The sequence below is a fragment of the Sander vitreus genome, chromosome 6, assembly GCF_031162955.1.
Source record: "Sander vitreus isolate 19-12246 chromosome 6, sanVit1, whole genome shotgun sequence".
NCBI classification, from domain to species: Eukaryota; Metazoa; Chordata; class Actinopteri; order Perciformes; family Percidae; genus Sander; species Sander vitreus.
The window spans coordinates 23,413,430-23,427,009 of NC_135860.1; the positions used below are offsets into that span (position 1 = coordinate 23,413,430).

General features: G+C 39.6%; 2 protein-coding genes across 5 annotated transcripts; one reads left to right on the forward strand and one right to left on the reverse strand.

The window, feature by feature from the left end:
* Positions 1-118: 118 nt before the first annotated feature.
* Positions 119-7,166, forward strand: LOC144519959 (cell adhesion molecule CEACAM6). Of its 3 annotated transcripts, none has more exons than XM_078253506.1 (9): positions 119-205; positions 403-746; positions 1,348-1,490; positions 1,793-1,863; positions 1,974-2,179; positions 3,722-3,985; positions 4,643-4,954; positions 5,235-5,337; positions 5,822-7,166. In XM_078253506.1, exons 2-9 carry the CDS (start codon positions 692-694, stop codon positions 5,883-5,885), a joined length of 1,218 nt encoding a protein of 405 aa, XP_078109632.1. In that variant the 5' UTR covers positions 119-205; positions 403-691; the 3' UTR covers positions 5,886-7,166. The 3 variants fall into 3 exon arrangements, with proteins under 3 accessions (XP_078109632.1, XP_078109633.1, XP_078109634.1); XM_078253507.1 differs by having other exon boundaries at positions 445-746; XM_078253508.1 differs by having other exon boundaries at positions 517-746.
* A 981-nt stretch (positions 7,167-8,147) lies between these two features.
* LOC144519960 (B-cell receptor CD22-like) lies at positions 8,148-12,612 on the reverse strand. Of its 2 annotated transcripts, XM_078253510.1 has the most exons (8): positions 12,437-12,612; positions 11,721-11,799; positions 11,455-11,513; positions 11,135-11,356; positions 9,989-10,276; positions 9,261-9,342; positions 9,112-9,145; positions 8,148-9,029 (listed from the first exon to the last, which is right to left on the reverse strand). In XM_078253510.1, the coding sequence occupies exons 1-8, from the start codon at positions 12,480-12,482 to the stop codon at positions 8,991-8,993; spliced, it is 849 nt and encodes a 282-aa protein (XP_078109636.1). In that variant the 5' UTR covers positions 12,483-12,612; the 3' UTR covers positions 8,148-8,990. The 2 variants fall into 2 exon arrangements, with proteins under 2 accessions (XP_078109636.1, XP_078109635.1); XM_078253509.1 differs by having other exon boundaries at positions 11,455-11,799; positions 12,437-12,611.
* Between the last annotated feature and the right edge of the window lie 968 nt (positions 12,613-13,580).

Below are 13,580 nucleotides of genomic sequence, written 5' to 3' on the forward strand. Positions count from 1 at the left end.
TCTAATAGAAAAGAGAGAAACATTTGGAAGACTGGGCTAACTGAGGCAAAGTTAGTGAAAGTTTATCCCAACTTCGTCGGTTTGTGTGGTCGTCCTGTGAGCGGTCAGCTGCGCAGACAAGAGGGGCACGAGTGACGTCAACTTAGGTTTCTGAGTGGACAAACAGGGCACGCGAGCTCTCTCTGTCCCTGCAGACCTGCTGCAGGTGAGCACACTGTCATACACATTAACAATACACAACTTATAAGGACTTAATAGGATGGAAACTGTTGAGGATGCCAGCTATTGTGTGTGTTGCCTCATATCTCTTTTGGTACAATTGATCCAGTAAACACATACTGTACTGTAGCCTACAGTGTCCCCCAACCACCTACACACACATTTATGCTATGTATCCTACAGTAATTTCCCTTTGCTAACATGAAAGCCCTGTCATCGCCCCAGTTCCTTGTTGGCTGAGAAAATAAAAGGGAAGTTGGACAATCTGACCTATATGTCTTTTCTCTGGAGGAACAGAAGCAGACATATCACTGACTTAAACTAAAGAGTTGAGTAGGGTAGATTGGTTGACAAGGATCGCAGAGTAACACAGTGGGGCGAGAAGGAGAGAAAAGGAGTTGCAAAAAGAGGGGAGCAGGTGACTGAGGAAACAAAACAAGCAACAGCTGCAGAACAGCAGGAAGAGAAGAGGATGTGTGGACGAGTGGCACAGAGCTGCTGGCTGCTGCTCACACTCTCTCTGAAAGGTAAGACCCTGTGTGAAAGTACCAGCAACATTCCTGACGGCACCCACATGTAGCATTGTGAAGATCAGCTGGCCCAGCATCTGTCTGGAGTTTCAAAATAGATTGAACAGAATTAACTGTTGAGCTTGGCAGTTCTTTCTTACAGTGACATTAATGTGGCATAAACATCATAAAGCTTATGCCTGTGGTCACAACTGCTTTGAGGATTATTTCAGTGACGTGTGTAACACATTCACTGGCTCATATTGCAGTTGCCACAAAAAAAATCTTGGCAATTTTGTTCATTGTAAAATATTTTAATATTTCTCCCTGACTTACTTTGTTACTTTTTTTTTTTTTTACATTACTCCCAAATAGCAAAAATGCATCTAGTGGTTTGAGACTGAGTGCATTCCTTCTGAGCAGACACATACCGCCTTATAGTATTAATATTAATAAAAAAAGTCAAAATAGGCCATATTGCCTAGAAAATACAAATGTATTATTATAGCGCACAGTACAACTGTGTATTTCTTTTACTTTTAATCTGTAAAATAAAAGTAACACAACGTAACTTGGTGGTTAACTTGCTATATTTTCACACATATTCTCTGCCCCTCAGGTATTCTTGCAGGTGATTGGTCAGTTTGTCTCCCCTCCAGTCCTATCTGTGCTGTGATTGGTTCCTCTGTGGTTCTCCCTTGTTCCTATGACTACCCCCAAAGTTCTAATGAAACCAAGGAAGAGGGACGGCTCTCTTCTCAGGTAATTCAATAAAGAAGGCATTGTTAGCAGTTGCAATACATCCTGCAGTGTGTCTTTAACCAGAAGAATTCCTCTGCAAGAGCTCAGATCTGTAATCAGAGGGAATAGAAATGTACAGCTACAGAGGGGTGATTAAGGATGACTAACTAACTTAAGCTGGCAATTAAAGTTTTGGGAGTGGTTAAAACATCTAGAGTTAACACAAACATAACATCTGCTATTTTACAGTAAGCCTACTTTATCCCTAGTTTAAAAGCTCCGTATCTTCTATTTTTAGCAACTCCTTTATTTTTCTTTATTAGGGTGGAGGACAAAAGTACAAAGTTTTGTCTGAAATGTGGTGTCTCGAAGACAGTCGCTGTATCACACCAAGGTATTGTTGAAAACGCACAGAAACCCCTGCCATTCATTTAAGTATATAGAACTAATAGCATAGGGGTTAGACAAAATAAATATCTAAGTCTGTCTGTCTGTCCGTCTCAGATATGTCTTCCACAGTGACGGTGTCTTCCCAGATCCATCCTACCAGAGCAGGGTGGAGTACCTGGGACAACCAGGAACAAAAAACTGTTCTCTGAGGATTTCTGATCTGAAGCAGTCGGACAGCGGAACATACGTGTTTTACCTCATCACCAGCCACCCTACACAGAAGATGCCAGAGCAGAGCGGTACACAGCTCCTGGTGACAGGTGGGAATCTTTCATTGTAATACTACAACTGATCATAATCAAAACGATCATCACAAACATCAATCAATAGATCCTCATTTGTAGAGTTGCAAGGCATTTAAGAAAAAAAGAAATGTAAAGCAAGATTTAATATGGCAACATCATCATCACAACACATACATCCGTATGTTCTTTTCCAACGTGGTGTTTATGTCAGTGTTTTATTTTAAATGCAAAGTAGGGAGCTGATTTTATTAAACGGTGCCTTGAGTTTCACCCATGATTGACATTTATCTCAGAATCTTAACTGACAGTCTCAATTTGCACTGACCAACCACAAACCACAGTCATTTAATTTGTCCTTCCTCTATGTTGTGACTGGTTTTTTCCTTTGTGTCACACTGGCACACTGTCTTACTGCCTGTCTGTCTAGTGCTCCATGCCTGTCTGCCTGGGAGTAACTGCCCGGTTACAATAACTGTGTTGAGTTGTGGGTTTCTGGTAGTCGTTGTTTAAGAAACAAACATAACTAAGAATATTTGTACTTTGCTAACTTTATTACTTTAATTGGATAACAAGTGTTGATGTTTTTGCACAATTTCTTTAATTATGAACCACTTCCTTAATGCAGTGTCTTTGTGCTATTTATGAGAAGTAGAAATGAAACTAACCACTGACTGCAAAGTAATGTATAAACTCAGTTTGACATCGTTCTTATGTCAAAGGCAAGTTGTATGGTTCCAATTAACGACCTATATTTATGATGAAAATCACTCACATCCAAACATATAGGGATAACCTGGTAACTTGTCTTTTCTGAACTTTAAAAAAAGAAGAGGGATTTAGAGCAATTTAAGGTATTAGAGCCTGTAGAAACGCAATCTCATTTTGTGTGTCTAGGATGAGGTGTTGTTCCACCACAAAGATATTATTATGAAATAATTGAGAAACATCCGTGTGAACTTACTTGTTGTTTTTCTCTCTGTTGCCATGCCGTGTCATCCTTTGTGAATAAATGCCATGAAGTACTGATAATCTGTAGGATAAGCTAAACAATGAAACATGGTAGAATACAGGAGAGTATAAATGAATTATAGAGACAAGTTGGATATTTGCATTTGTCTGAAAGATGTTCAACTCAGATTGGGTACAAACAAATAGATTTTTAGACTATCATATACAGTAGAGAAAAAAAACTATAATAATAGTAGAGTTAAATTAATTCAACAGGGAGAAATATCCAAAATGATTAAATAATCTGAAATGATCTGGCAGGTGTTTGGATCTTTAACCACAGTATTTCTAAAATCCTGGCCAAGGCCCTAAACAGAGAGCGTCGTACAGTTGTTGGTAACAAATCACTAAACTCCTGGAAACAGTCTGCAGACACAAAATATTGTATGTCAATATTTCTTACCAAGCAATTGTGATTTCTCCCTGCTGAAATACGCACAGGGATTGACTAACCAGTCAAATGATGAATTTTGTCTACAAACTGTACTTGAATATCTCAAGTAAGTCTGCAGTGCACTTTCCTGATTTCCTAACCCTTGTTTTCTCCAGACTCCCCCAGCGCAGTCACAGTGTCAGCAAGTCCCTCCAGTGACATCACAGAGGGCGGGGCCTTACGCCTGGCCTGCTGCAGCCCTGCGGCCAGTCCACAGGCCCGTTACAGATGGTACAGGAGCACAAGCACCAGCCCGAGACATACTGGACAGGTGTGGAACATCAGTGAGGTTACCTCTGATGACTCTGGCAGCTACTATTGTCAGATACAGACTGGAGAAAAAGTGCAGAACTCAACAGTGCTGCTCGTTGACGTAGAGTGTAGGTGAAGTTCCTTCCTGATTTAAATTCATATTTAGCCTGTTGCTGTGCTTAACATTAAATTAAGCCTAGCGTTAGTTCATACAGGACACTAAACCAATCACAGCCATTCTCACATCAAGGCAGTCCTTTCAAATGTGACTCCCTCCTCAATGGTCCCTGCTACACTGACGCTGCTTCACTCACTGCTGCTGCACTGGAGCTACCTTCCTAATTCAGAGTCCTAACATGACTCAAAGTTTAAACTTTTTTTTTTAATGTCTTTCTTTTGGCTCACTCTTTTTTACCCAGGGGTGTTTCTGCATGGTGCTCCCTATCTCAGCTTAGCATGCTGCTTGGCTGGTCCAGGGAGCATTATCAAGAGGGGAGCCATCAGCGGCAAGCATAACTGTATTTCCATTTGTTGCAATAAATGGTGAAAACTTTCACAGTAGTGTTCCTGACTGAACAAAAGTTAAGCAAGGTGCTTCTGACGGAGCATTTTCAACTTAGAATTTACTGAGAAATTCTTCGCTGGATGAAGAAACTTCCCTGCACAGTTTGAAAATGTGGTTAAAATTTAGTTTGAAGAATGGGTTAAAAGCAGTCAGTGTTTAGACAGGATCTCATATGACTTGAAGCCAGGTGTAACTGACCTTTCATCTCCTTCCTGTCTAGACTCTCCTCAAAACACAGCTGTCTCAGTCTCTCCTGCTGGAGAGCAACAAGACGGGCTTCCTGTCACTCTGACCTGCAGCAGTGATGCTAACCCGCCTGTCCACACATTCACCTGGTACCAGGGCGAAGCGTGTCTATCTACAGCAGACAAAAGCTTTCACCGAGCAAGACAATCCACAGCTACATCCACAGGACGAGGCCCGACACTCAGCAGTGCCAACATCACCACTCAGGAACACGGGCAGCACTGCTGTGTTGCACGCAACAGACATGGATCACAGACTGATGGCGTAACACTCAAAGGTTCCAGAGGTAGGTGAATAAATGTTTTGCAGTTTTCAGTGGCAACCTGTTTGCTCCACAATCCTGCAGAAAATAGTCCCAGAGTAACACATGGCCAAACCTTAACTAGGATGCAACAGAAAAATGACTTTGTCCAGTTAATATTTGCCCATTTTGCATTTAAATTCATAAAAAAAAGCACCAAGACCTTCTTGGTCCAAGCTCTAGCCATCCACATGCACATTGTATTAAAGATTATACTGCCTGAGACAGTTTGTTCTGGCTCTAATCCCGTTTCTGTCCACTACAGCGACGACCCCGTCTGACTCTTCAGGAGTCAGATTGATGCTTGTCGGAGTAACCGTCGGGGTTCTACTGGCTATCGTGGTCATAGTGGCCATTCTCTTAACAAGGTGAGTTCTTTGCTTCTCATAAAGCTGATCAGTATGATTGTATTTATTTGTTTCCTGTTATTAGTTCTATCACCATCTTCTTCAGGAATCTTAAGAGGTACGGTACTGTACTGTTGGGTTGGTGGATAGTATAAGTAAAATAATGTCATTTCAAAAAATCTCTTCCTGCTTGCATCACTTATAATAAAAGAGCTCATATTTATAAAACGTGTGTGGTTAAAAAGATCCAATATGTAACACACAGCCTAACAAGAGGTGAAACTGGGTCTGAAAATACTAGATGCATCATTCATAACAGTGTGCATTCACATAATAGTTTCTTGAACTGATGCCCACAGTGTAAACATTAGCCAAAGATCTTCAGTGTCTGAGTTTGAGCAACAAGTGCATTATTTATTATATTTTAAGAAACAATTATCAAGATTAACTTCACTTAATAATGTAAATTACAATGTTTTTTTTAAATATTTGTTTGTCCTTTCAGGAGACGGAAGTCATCAAGACACCAGTCGTATGTCCTGACCGAGACAACTACTCCAGCACCTTAAGGACTCCCAAAAAAAAACACACCAAAAAAAAACAAACACCATACAACCACCAGAGGGCTATTTCACAAAACCAAGATAAGGGATTATGCCAGGATTTTCCAGTTATCCTGGATGAATTTAGCCTTGACTCAGTTTCACAAAAGCAGAGGCACCTAAGTTATCATGGAGATTTTTTTCTGTACAGCTAGCCTGGTCCCGACCAGGCTAACAGCCAGGATTTACTAATCCTGGAGCCTTTTCAGAGACCTTATTCATTTTATTGTATTATTTTTATTTTATAAGTAACTCAAGATAGGTAGATATTTTTCTTAATACCCTCGGACACTCTTGTGCGTTTACCTTCATGTTGCCAAGTAAAGCCATAATACAAGCAGATACCTTCAAATTATATTGCATCACATGCTGTAGCACATTTTGGCTGCTTGAGCCGCCCCAACCCGAAGATCATATGATAGACATTGCTGTACATTCAAGCAAGCATGACACAATGCTGAAACCCTTAGTTCCTGGATTTCAATGCACTGAGCTTAACGAGGAGGAACTTGGCTCACTTGGGCTTTAAGAGAGTAAATGCTTTACTTGAAAACTGACAGAACTGAATCAAAAACTGTCTGAATATCTATTCTGTTCATCTCATCGTCTGATTTCATTTGTTAAAAGCGTGATTGTGCTTAGGGTTAAGCTAAATGCTGCTGTCAGGATTTAACCAAGCAATCTTCTAGAAAAAAAATATTTATTATAACTGAGAAAATTTACTGAAAATCCTCAGTCGCCCCTTCTCATTACTGAAATCTCTCTACTTTGTGCTCTAGTCGGTTGAAGTGTTGCAGGAACAGATATGCATTTGAATACATCCTCCATGGTTTATCACATATGACGACCACAGATGACAACCGGAGTTGTTGTTCGCGCTTGGATTTTAACAACACGCCACAGAGTGCACCCAGTACTGTTCTATAAACAATTTCTAGAAATAGCTGTAACTGAAAGATGATGATGAGCATGAAGATGCACACAGGAAATAAAGTCATAATGAGCCAATGAAAAGCTGTAAGCAGTATGGACTGGGTCACATCTGCTTGGTTTTGAGTAAACTCTTCAGTGTGATAAGGCTCTAACAGATACTGACCAGAGCCTGACCATGAAAACCAGGAGGACAGTGACTCTGACGCCCGGACATCCATTTACAAAATGGTCTTGGATATCAACTTTTCATCTCATTAGTCTTTTGAATTTTGCTTTTTTTCTGATTTATGGTATTAAAGCAAGCTGAGTACATAAGTAGTGCACACATCTATTTTTGAATGCTAATTAAGTAAACAAGGAAGTACATTACTTCATTTCTAAAATATTTAAAGAGATAGTTTTACATACTATATGTGCACATCAATTCGTTGGGTTGTTTTTATTGTACATTTCTAACAGTTATTTGATGCTTTAATGAGAATAGAGGTAAGTAGTGGCACACTGTGATGCCCCTTTGGTGTCATTTGGGTGTTTTTGCTGTCTACATTGTAGAGATGTGTCCTATTTTGTGCCTCCTGTTTGCAGGTTACTAATTAGATTAACTCAGCTCACCTGGGTCTGGTGTGCTGAGGCTTCTTAAGCTGCAGTATCCTCGGCCTCTCCCCCTCTCTCTCCATGCTGTTTCCACAGGCACACCGAGCTTTGGTTAGGTTATGGTTGGTTATGTTGTCTTAGGTTTGCCTTTTGCTTGCCTTTTGCTGAGTTCACACTTTGCAATACCAACACACACTCACCCAGCACACCCTACTCCACTGATTTCTACATCCCATTCTGTATATAGTTAATTTGGTCTAATTTGGTTTAGTTTGATTTAATAAAGTATTGTTTAAACATTTAACATGGTGTCATCTCCCACACTTGTCATGACCTGGCTCAAATGGTCATAACAAAGACATATACTGCAGCTTAAGAAGTCTCAGCACACCAGACCCAGGTGAGCTGATACTCTAATTAGTAACCTGCAAACAGGAGGCACAAAATAGGACACAATGTAGACCGCAAAAACACTCAAATGACCCCAAAGGGTCGTCATCATCACACACACATATTGTAATGCCACTGATTACATCATATCTTTTTAAAGCTGGTTGAAGCTACAGTGTATGTCATCATCATGAGATTTGCTCTAAATCTTATGTATTTAGTATAGTGAAGAGTTATACTGAGATTTGCAACATGTGTGATATCTTCCATCCATTTTCCAACAACTGTTCAAAAAGAAAATTGCCTTTAAAATAAGAGTTTGTTAAGTTTATTGTATAAGAAAACATGTTAACATATACTTGATGATGAACATGATGTATACAGTGATTACAGCAGCTAGTTATTTTTCATGCAGGTGTGAAATGTCTTTACAGTAGTCAGTAGTTTCCACCAGAAGGTACACAAAAAGATTACTGAATAGCGATTACAGGTTACTACCATATTAACCAAAGTCCTGCCATCTGTATGTATGTGGCATATTGATCAGTTTACAGATGAAACAAACAAACTTTAAAATGCATTGACCCCATAAATGCTATGCTGTTACAATTTCAAGCACTAAATATAAAATCTTAAGGTTAACCTTAACAAACCTCAACCCTAACAACCCTAAAACCTAAAAGCTAGGGTTGTGGATAATAATGTAAATAATATTTCTAATTTAGTGGACTGAAGGTGACATCATTTACAAGAACATCATTTGCATGAGTATTTTGATCTCAAGATGGCAGCATATCCTGGTTTGACCTCAATGATTCTGGATACAGTCTGTTGTACCAGCAGTGAACCACTGAAAAATGTTAAGCAACTATACTGTACTTTCATAGCTTAAGTTACTAAATTAAGCTATTTTCTCATTAAAGTATTGTTGCCTAACATTTGCAAGGTTGGGTAAAGTTACAATTCCCTTCTGTCTTCTCATGAGAAGTACATAGTTGCTGCTCAGCAACTATGTTGAGTTCCAGGCAGCGTACAAAGCACAGACATTCTTGTGCAGGTCATGTATCTGGTTTAATGAAATGTCATCAGGCTCAAGCGGAGGGAGACAACAGACATGTCCCTCTCTGTAAACCTGTTTGTTTGCTTTCTACCCATTTAGGCAATGCTGAAGGTTTCATAATCACGGCTGTTTTCCTGAAACATAACCGGGCAACATTAGACATTTGGTGTTAAACTCTCATTAATTTATTTAAACTGAACCAGGAGAAGGTCTTACCTCTTTATCCACAGCAGAACTACGTCTCTGCCTCCTTTAACAATGAAATACAAAAAGGATGTACATTGACCTCTTCCAACATTTCGTGACAGTCATAAAATGAAATGTTACAGTCCAAAATCAAGAGTGTTGTGTTTAACTTAACTTACCATGCCCAGATAATAACCAGTGGAAGCAACAGGCCAATACAGACTTTGACTCCAATACCAACAAAGATGATGACACGGTTAACTGTTAGTAGAGTTTGAAAAAAACTGTGTGAGAAATGAAACTAACAGCATCTCATATTTTCAAATATAGTTAGAAATGTTCAGCAAATACATTGTAAAAATGTAGTCCATTTTTGAAATTCCACAATACTATATTTTCTTAAAATCAGCCCATTTTAACAAGCAGTTTGGTATTCAACTGTAGATTTATGGTTGTGATTCTCTTTCCACCATGGGCGATTCCAGGATTTTTTTAGCTAAATAAAACATCACACTCATTATTAGTTTCACTTGTTTTCATTTTAAACAAATTGTGTATCCGAATACAATACACATTTTCTATAGGCTCAGTCTGCCACTTTTTAAAAAAACATTTCCAGTGCTGATTCTATGGTATCAGAATTTTGGATATTTATCATGGAAACATTAATTGGTCATGTGACAAGGGCTGGGCAAACTGGCAGAACAGGCAGCAAAGTGACAGTGCTCTGATCCAATGGAAATCACAATTGTCAGATTGACTGCACTCTAGCCCAATGGATTGGGCTAATCTGCTAATTTGCAACATTAGAACTATCATTCCCTATCTATCTATCATTGATTGGATGATCAATATCAATACAATCGCTGAACACATTGTAATCTGCTCATCTTCCCTGCATACTCACTGTCTGCATCACCCGCTGTCAGCAGCACCTCAGTTGAGTTGTTTTGCCCCAGTGGGTTCCTGGCCTGGCAGAGGTAGAGTCCAGAGTGGGACGCCTCCACAGAGGGGAGAGACAGCACCTGTCCTGAGCCCACCTGGAACAGGGAGCTGGAACTGGAAACAGAAGCCCTGTACCAGGTGTAGTTGTCTGTTGCAGGGTTAGCAACACTGCTGCAGCTCAGATTCACACTGCTGCCCTCTGTCAGGTGACCAGAATAACTTATCTCAACAGATACATTCAACGGTGGGTCTGTATAAAAAACACAACCACTGTGCTGTTGTATACATTCACTCAGAGGATGTAAGTTTAAAAGAAAATAATAATGGAAGATCCTGACCATTTGTAGCTAAATTGTCAAAGCATATTCCTTTAAAGATTTAAAGACAGAGTTCAACATTTTGGGAAATATGCGTATTTGCTTTATTGCTGAGAGGTGGATGAGAAGATTGATACCACTCTCATATCTGTATGGTAAATACAAAGGTATACCAGCAGGAGTTGGTTAGCTTACCTTAACATAAAGACTGGAAACAGGTCAAAAAGCTAGCCTGGCTGTGACTAAAAGAGCCAGCGGGAGCTCCTCTCAGTTAGACATGAGTTCACCTGAAATTTTGGGGGCCTCTAAAATATTTACAATATGCTTTTTTGCCATGCATTTCTATTTTTCTGTATCTTCATCATCATGGGTAAAATTAGGCTATTATTGATGTACTGTATGTTAATTCATGAGAATGATTCATCACTAATTCGCTTCACAGTAATAAAGATACCGCCATATGGTTACATGCTATTCTTGCCACCACCGTCGGAGCATTGCAGTGCAATATAAAAAATGAGTGCGCTGTAGAGGTGCTGGTAGGTGGATTTGTTATTTTTGGACAGAGCCAGGCTAGCTTTTCCCCTCTGTTTACAGTCTTTGCACTAAGCTAAGCTAACTGGCTGCTGGTGGTAGCCTCTTATTTAATGGTCAGGCATGACAGTGGCATCAATCTTCTCATCTAACTCAATAAGTAGTTTCCCAAAATGTTGAACTATTCCTTTAGATTTATGCATCACAGAGTGAAATAGCAGTTTCTCAACCAACAATGTCATAATAAACATACTTACACTGAACATCCAGAGCCACAGAGTCAGATAGCACTGACTCCTGTCCTTCGACAGCACATAAATAATTCCCAGAATCCTCTGCTTGAGCCTGGAACACTGGTTTGGCTACTGGACGCCCATCTTTAAACCAAACTGTGTTGGAAAGTTGGCAGGAAGTTCTACATTCAAGAGTCACAGTGTTTCCTGCTCTCACCCTGTCAGGGTACACTCTGGCACTCAGCTCTGGACACCAATCAGGTAAAGAAACAGAGAGCATGATATTAGGGAAAAACTGAAAATATTGAATTTGAACAGTAACACTCGATGTAGAATCATTTTACCTGTGACAGACAGATACATGGATTTTTTGCTCCGCCGTCCATACGTCTGCGTATCAAACCTGAAGTAGTAATGTCCAGTGTCATTATCCTGCAGGTCATCAATTGCCAGGCTACAGTCGTGCTGCTGGTCGCCAAGATATTTAAAACGATTTTGATATGAAGGAAGGTCTGAGAGCTTAACACGTGTCCAGTTGCCATCTATTAATTCCCCTTTGTACCATGCAGTCTTAATAACAGTTTCCCCATCTGTGTAGTTGTATGAGCACCTGAGATGCACCGATGATCCCTTTGAAGCACATGGATTTGGGTTTTCAAAAGTCACTGACCAACCAGCACTCACACTTTCTGCAGAGAGTTAAAGGAACAATCAGAAGAAATGGAAACATACTCCTCAGCAACAATATTTCCTTAGAATAACCTTAGAATGTGACTTAAAAGAATTAAACAGAGTGAACTCATCAGAAAAGTCAAGACCCTTGGTCTGTTTTAGATGTGTAGATGTGCACAATGAAACATTTGGTTCTTCAAAAATTAAAGAAAAACATACTGAAATGAGATTTGGAAATTCTGTGTCAACAGCTGTGTTATAAATGCACCAAGCTCATTTGAACCTGCAACAACTGATTTTTGGCAGCCCTTTGGTACTCTCTGCTGCTCCTTAAGCTTTTAGTTGAGCTCTGTTGAGTGTGTCAGAACTCAGGAGTTTCTGAATTATGGTGGCTGGACCGAAGAGAGAAATTTGAATGAGAATACCAAACTGAAACTATAAAAAAAGGGTTGGTCGGGTTGCAAACAGGATGTCAGTCACTGTGAAAATGAAATCATGCCCTCGCTAGATGTGTTTATAAGAGTTCATTATAAACTAAATAGAATTAATTAAAGTAAATTTAAAAAATCCAATAAATAAAAATAGTAGTTATGGAAATAAATGCAATATTGCACTTTGTCTTGAAATGAAAATTGAAAAATAATCTCCCCATACCTGGTTTGAGGATCAGAAGCACGAGCATTGCGATCATCTTGTCCATCAACGCAAAACACAGAATTTAGAAATGGATGTGAGATTTGGGGTTTGGATGTGATCTCTCATGAGTGGATGTGACAGCAAGCAACATGAATCAGCTTGAATCATGCTTATATAAGAGGAACATCTGATATAAGCATGAAGCCACTTCACACATTTACAGTATGTGATGGGAGGAGTCAGCTGGTCCCCTGAGTCATTTGTGTGCATATATTTCTCTATACCCAAGAGAGAGTGTAGGACGAGTCATCAAAAATAATTTTATGTTTTACTGGAAATTTAGATGGTATGTTAACATTTAAAAAATTGCATTATCTGGACTAAACAGTTAATGCAGAAAGGGTTAGGAACATGGGAAAGAAGAAGACAAACACAAAAAGAAAAGAGGAACTATCTGTAAATGGAGAACTTGTGGTTGAAAGTTAATTTCCTCCATCTTGCATCCGTTCATGTCCTGCACACTGTTTTGTTGCTTCCTTCTCATGCTTATTTTCTATATTACTTTACTTCTGTGGCTACTTCAAATGTTTCTATTTACAGTAAAACTAAAATCACAAGGTAGTCTTTGAAAGGGTAGTCTCCTGCTTCAACAGGGAGAATATCTGCCACTCAAACAGGAAGTTACTGCAGTTATTTATATTTTGGCAATATTTTGGTCTGGACTATGGTGGCCCTGAAGTGCAAATCACAACAGCAAATAGAAAAACATAACAGCAAATCATAAAACACAACGGCAAATAGGAAAACGCGGAGGTGTTTATCAGTGGCCCTATACCGCCAGTCAGAAGAGGAGCTGAGAGATTCAGCAGGCTGTTGGCACTGAACAGATGGCTTTCAACTGCATGTACCGTCCACTCTCTGCGGTTCATTGACAATTTTAACATTTTCTGGGACCGCAGACATCTTTTTAAAGCAGATGGACTTTTTCTTAACAAGCCAGGAGTAAAGCTGTTCACCTCTAGCACTTTACTTTCTGCACCACACATCTACTCCCTCGGCCAAGGACACGAGACAAGATAAACAAACAAAACAAGAGGAAGACACAACAAAGTGCGGCAATGATCCACCACAGCCCCCACCTGAGCAAAGATTTGACCATGGA

Bases quoted from the DNA above. Each gene is read 5' to 3' on its own strand.
- LOC144519960 (XM_078253509.1), bottom strand. From the start codon at position 12,482: ATGGACAAGATGATCGCAATGCTCGTGCTTCTGATCCTCAAACCAG. The intron at 11,800-12,436 runs GTATGGGGAGAT...AACTCTCTGCAG, and splicing joins GCTTCTGATCCTCAAACCAG to AAAGTGTGAGTGCTGGTTGG. The intron at 9,030-9,111 runs GTAAGACCTTCT...GTTATGTTTCAG, and splicing joins GTTCTGCTGTGGATAAAGAG to GAAAACAGCCGTGATTATGA.
- LOC144519959 (XM_078253506.1), top strand. From the start codon at position 692: ATGTGTGGACGAGTGGCACAGAGCTGCTGGCTGCTGCTCACACTCTCT. The intron at 1,491-1,792 runs GTAATTCAATAA...TTTCTTTATTAG, and splicing joins AGGGACGGCTCTCTTCTCAG to GGTGGAGGACAAAAGTACAA. The intron at 2,180-3,721 runs GTGGGAATCTTT...TGTTTTCTCCAG, and splicing joins TACACAGCTCCTGGTGACAG to ACTCCCCCAGCGCAGTCACA.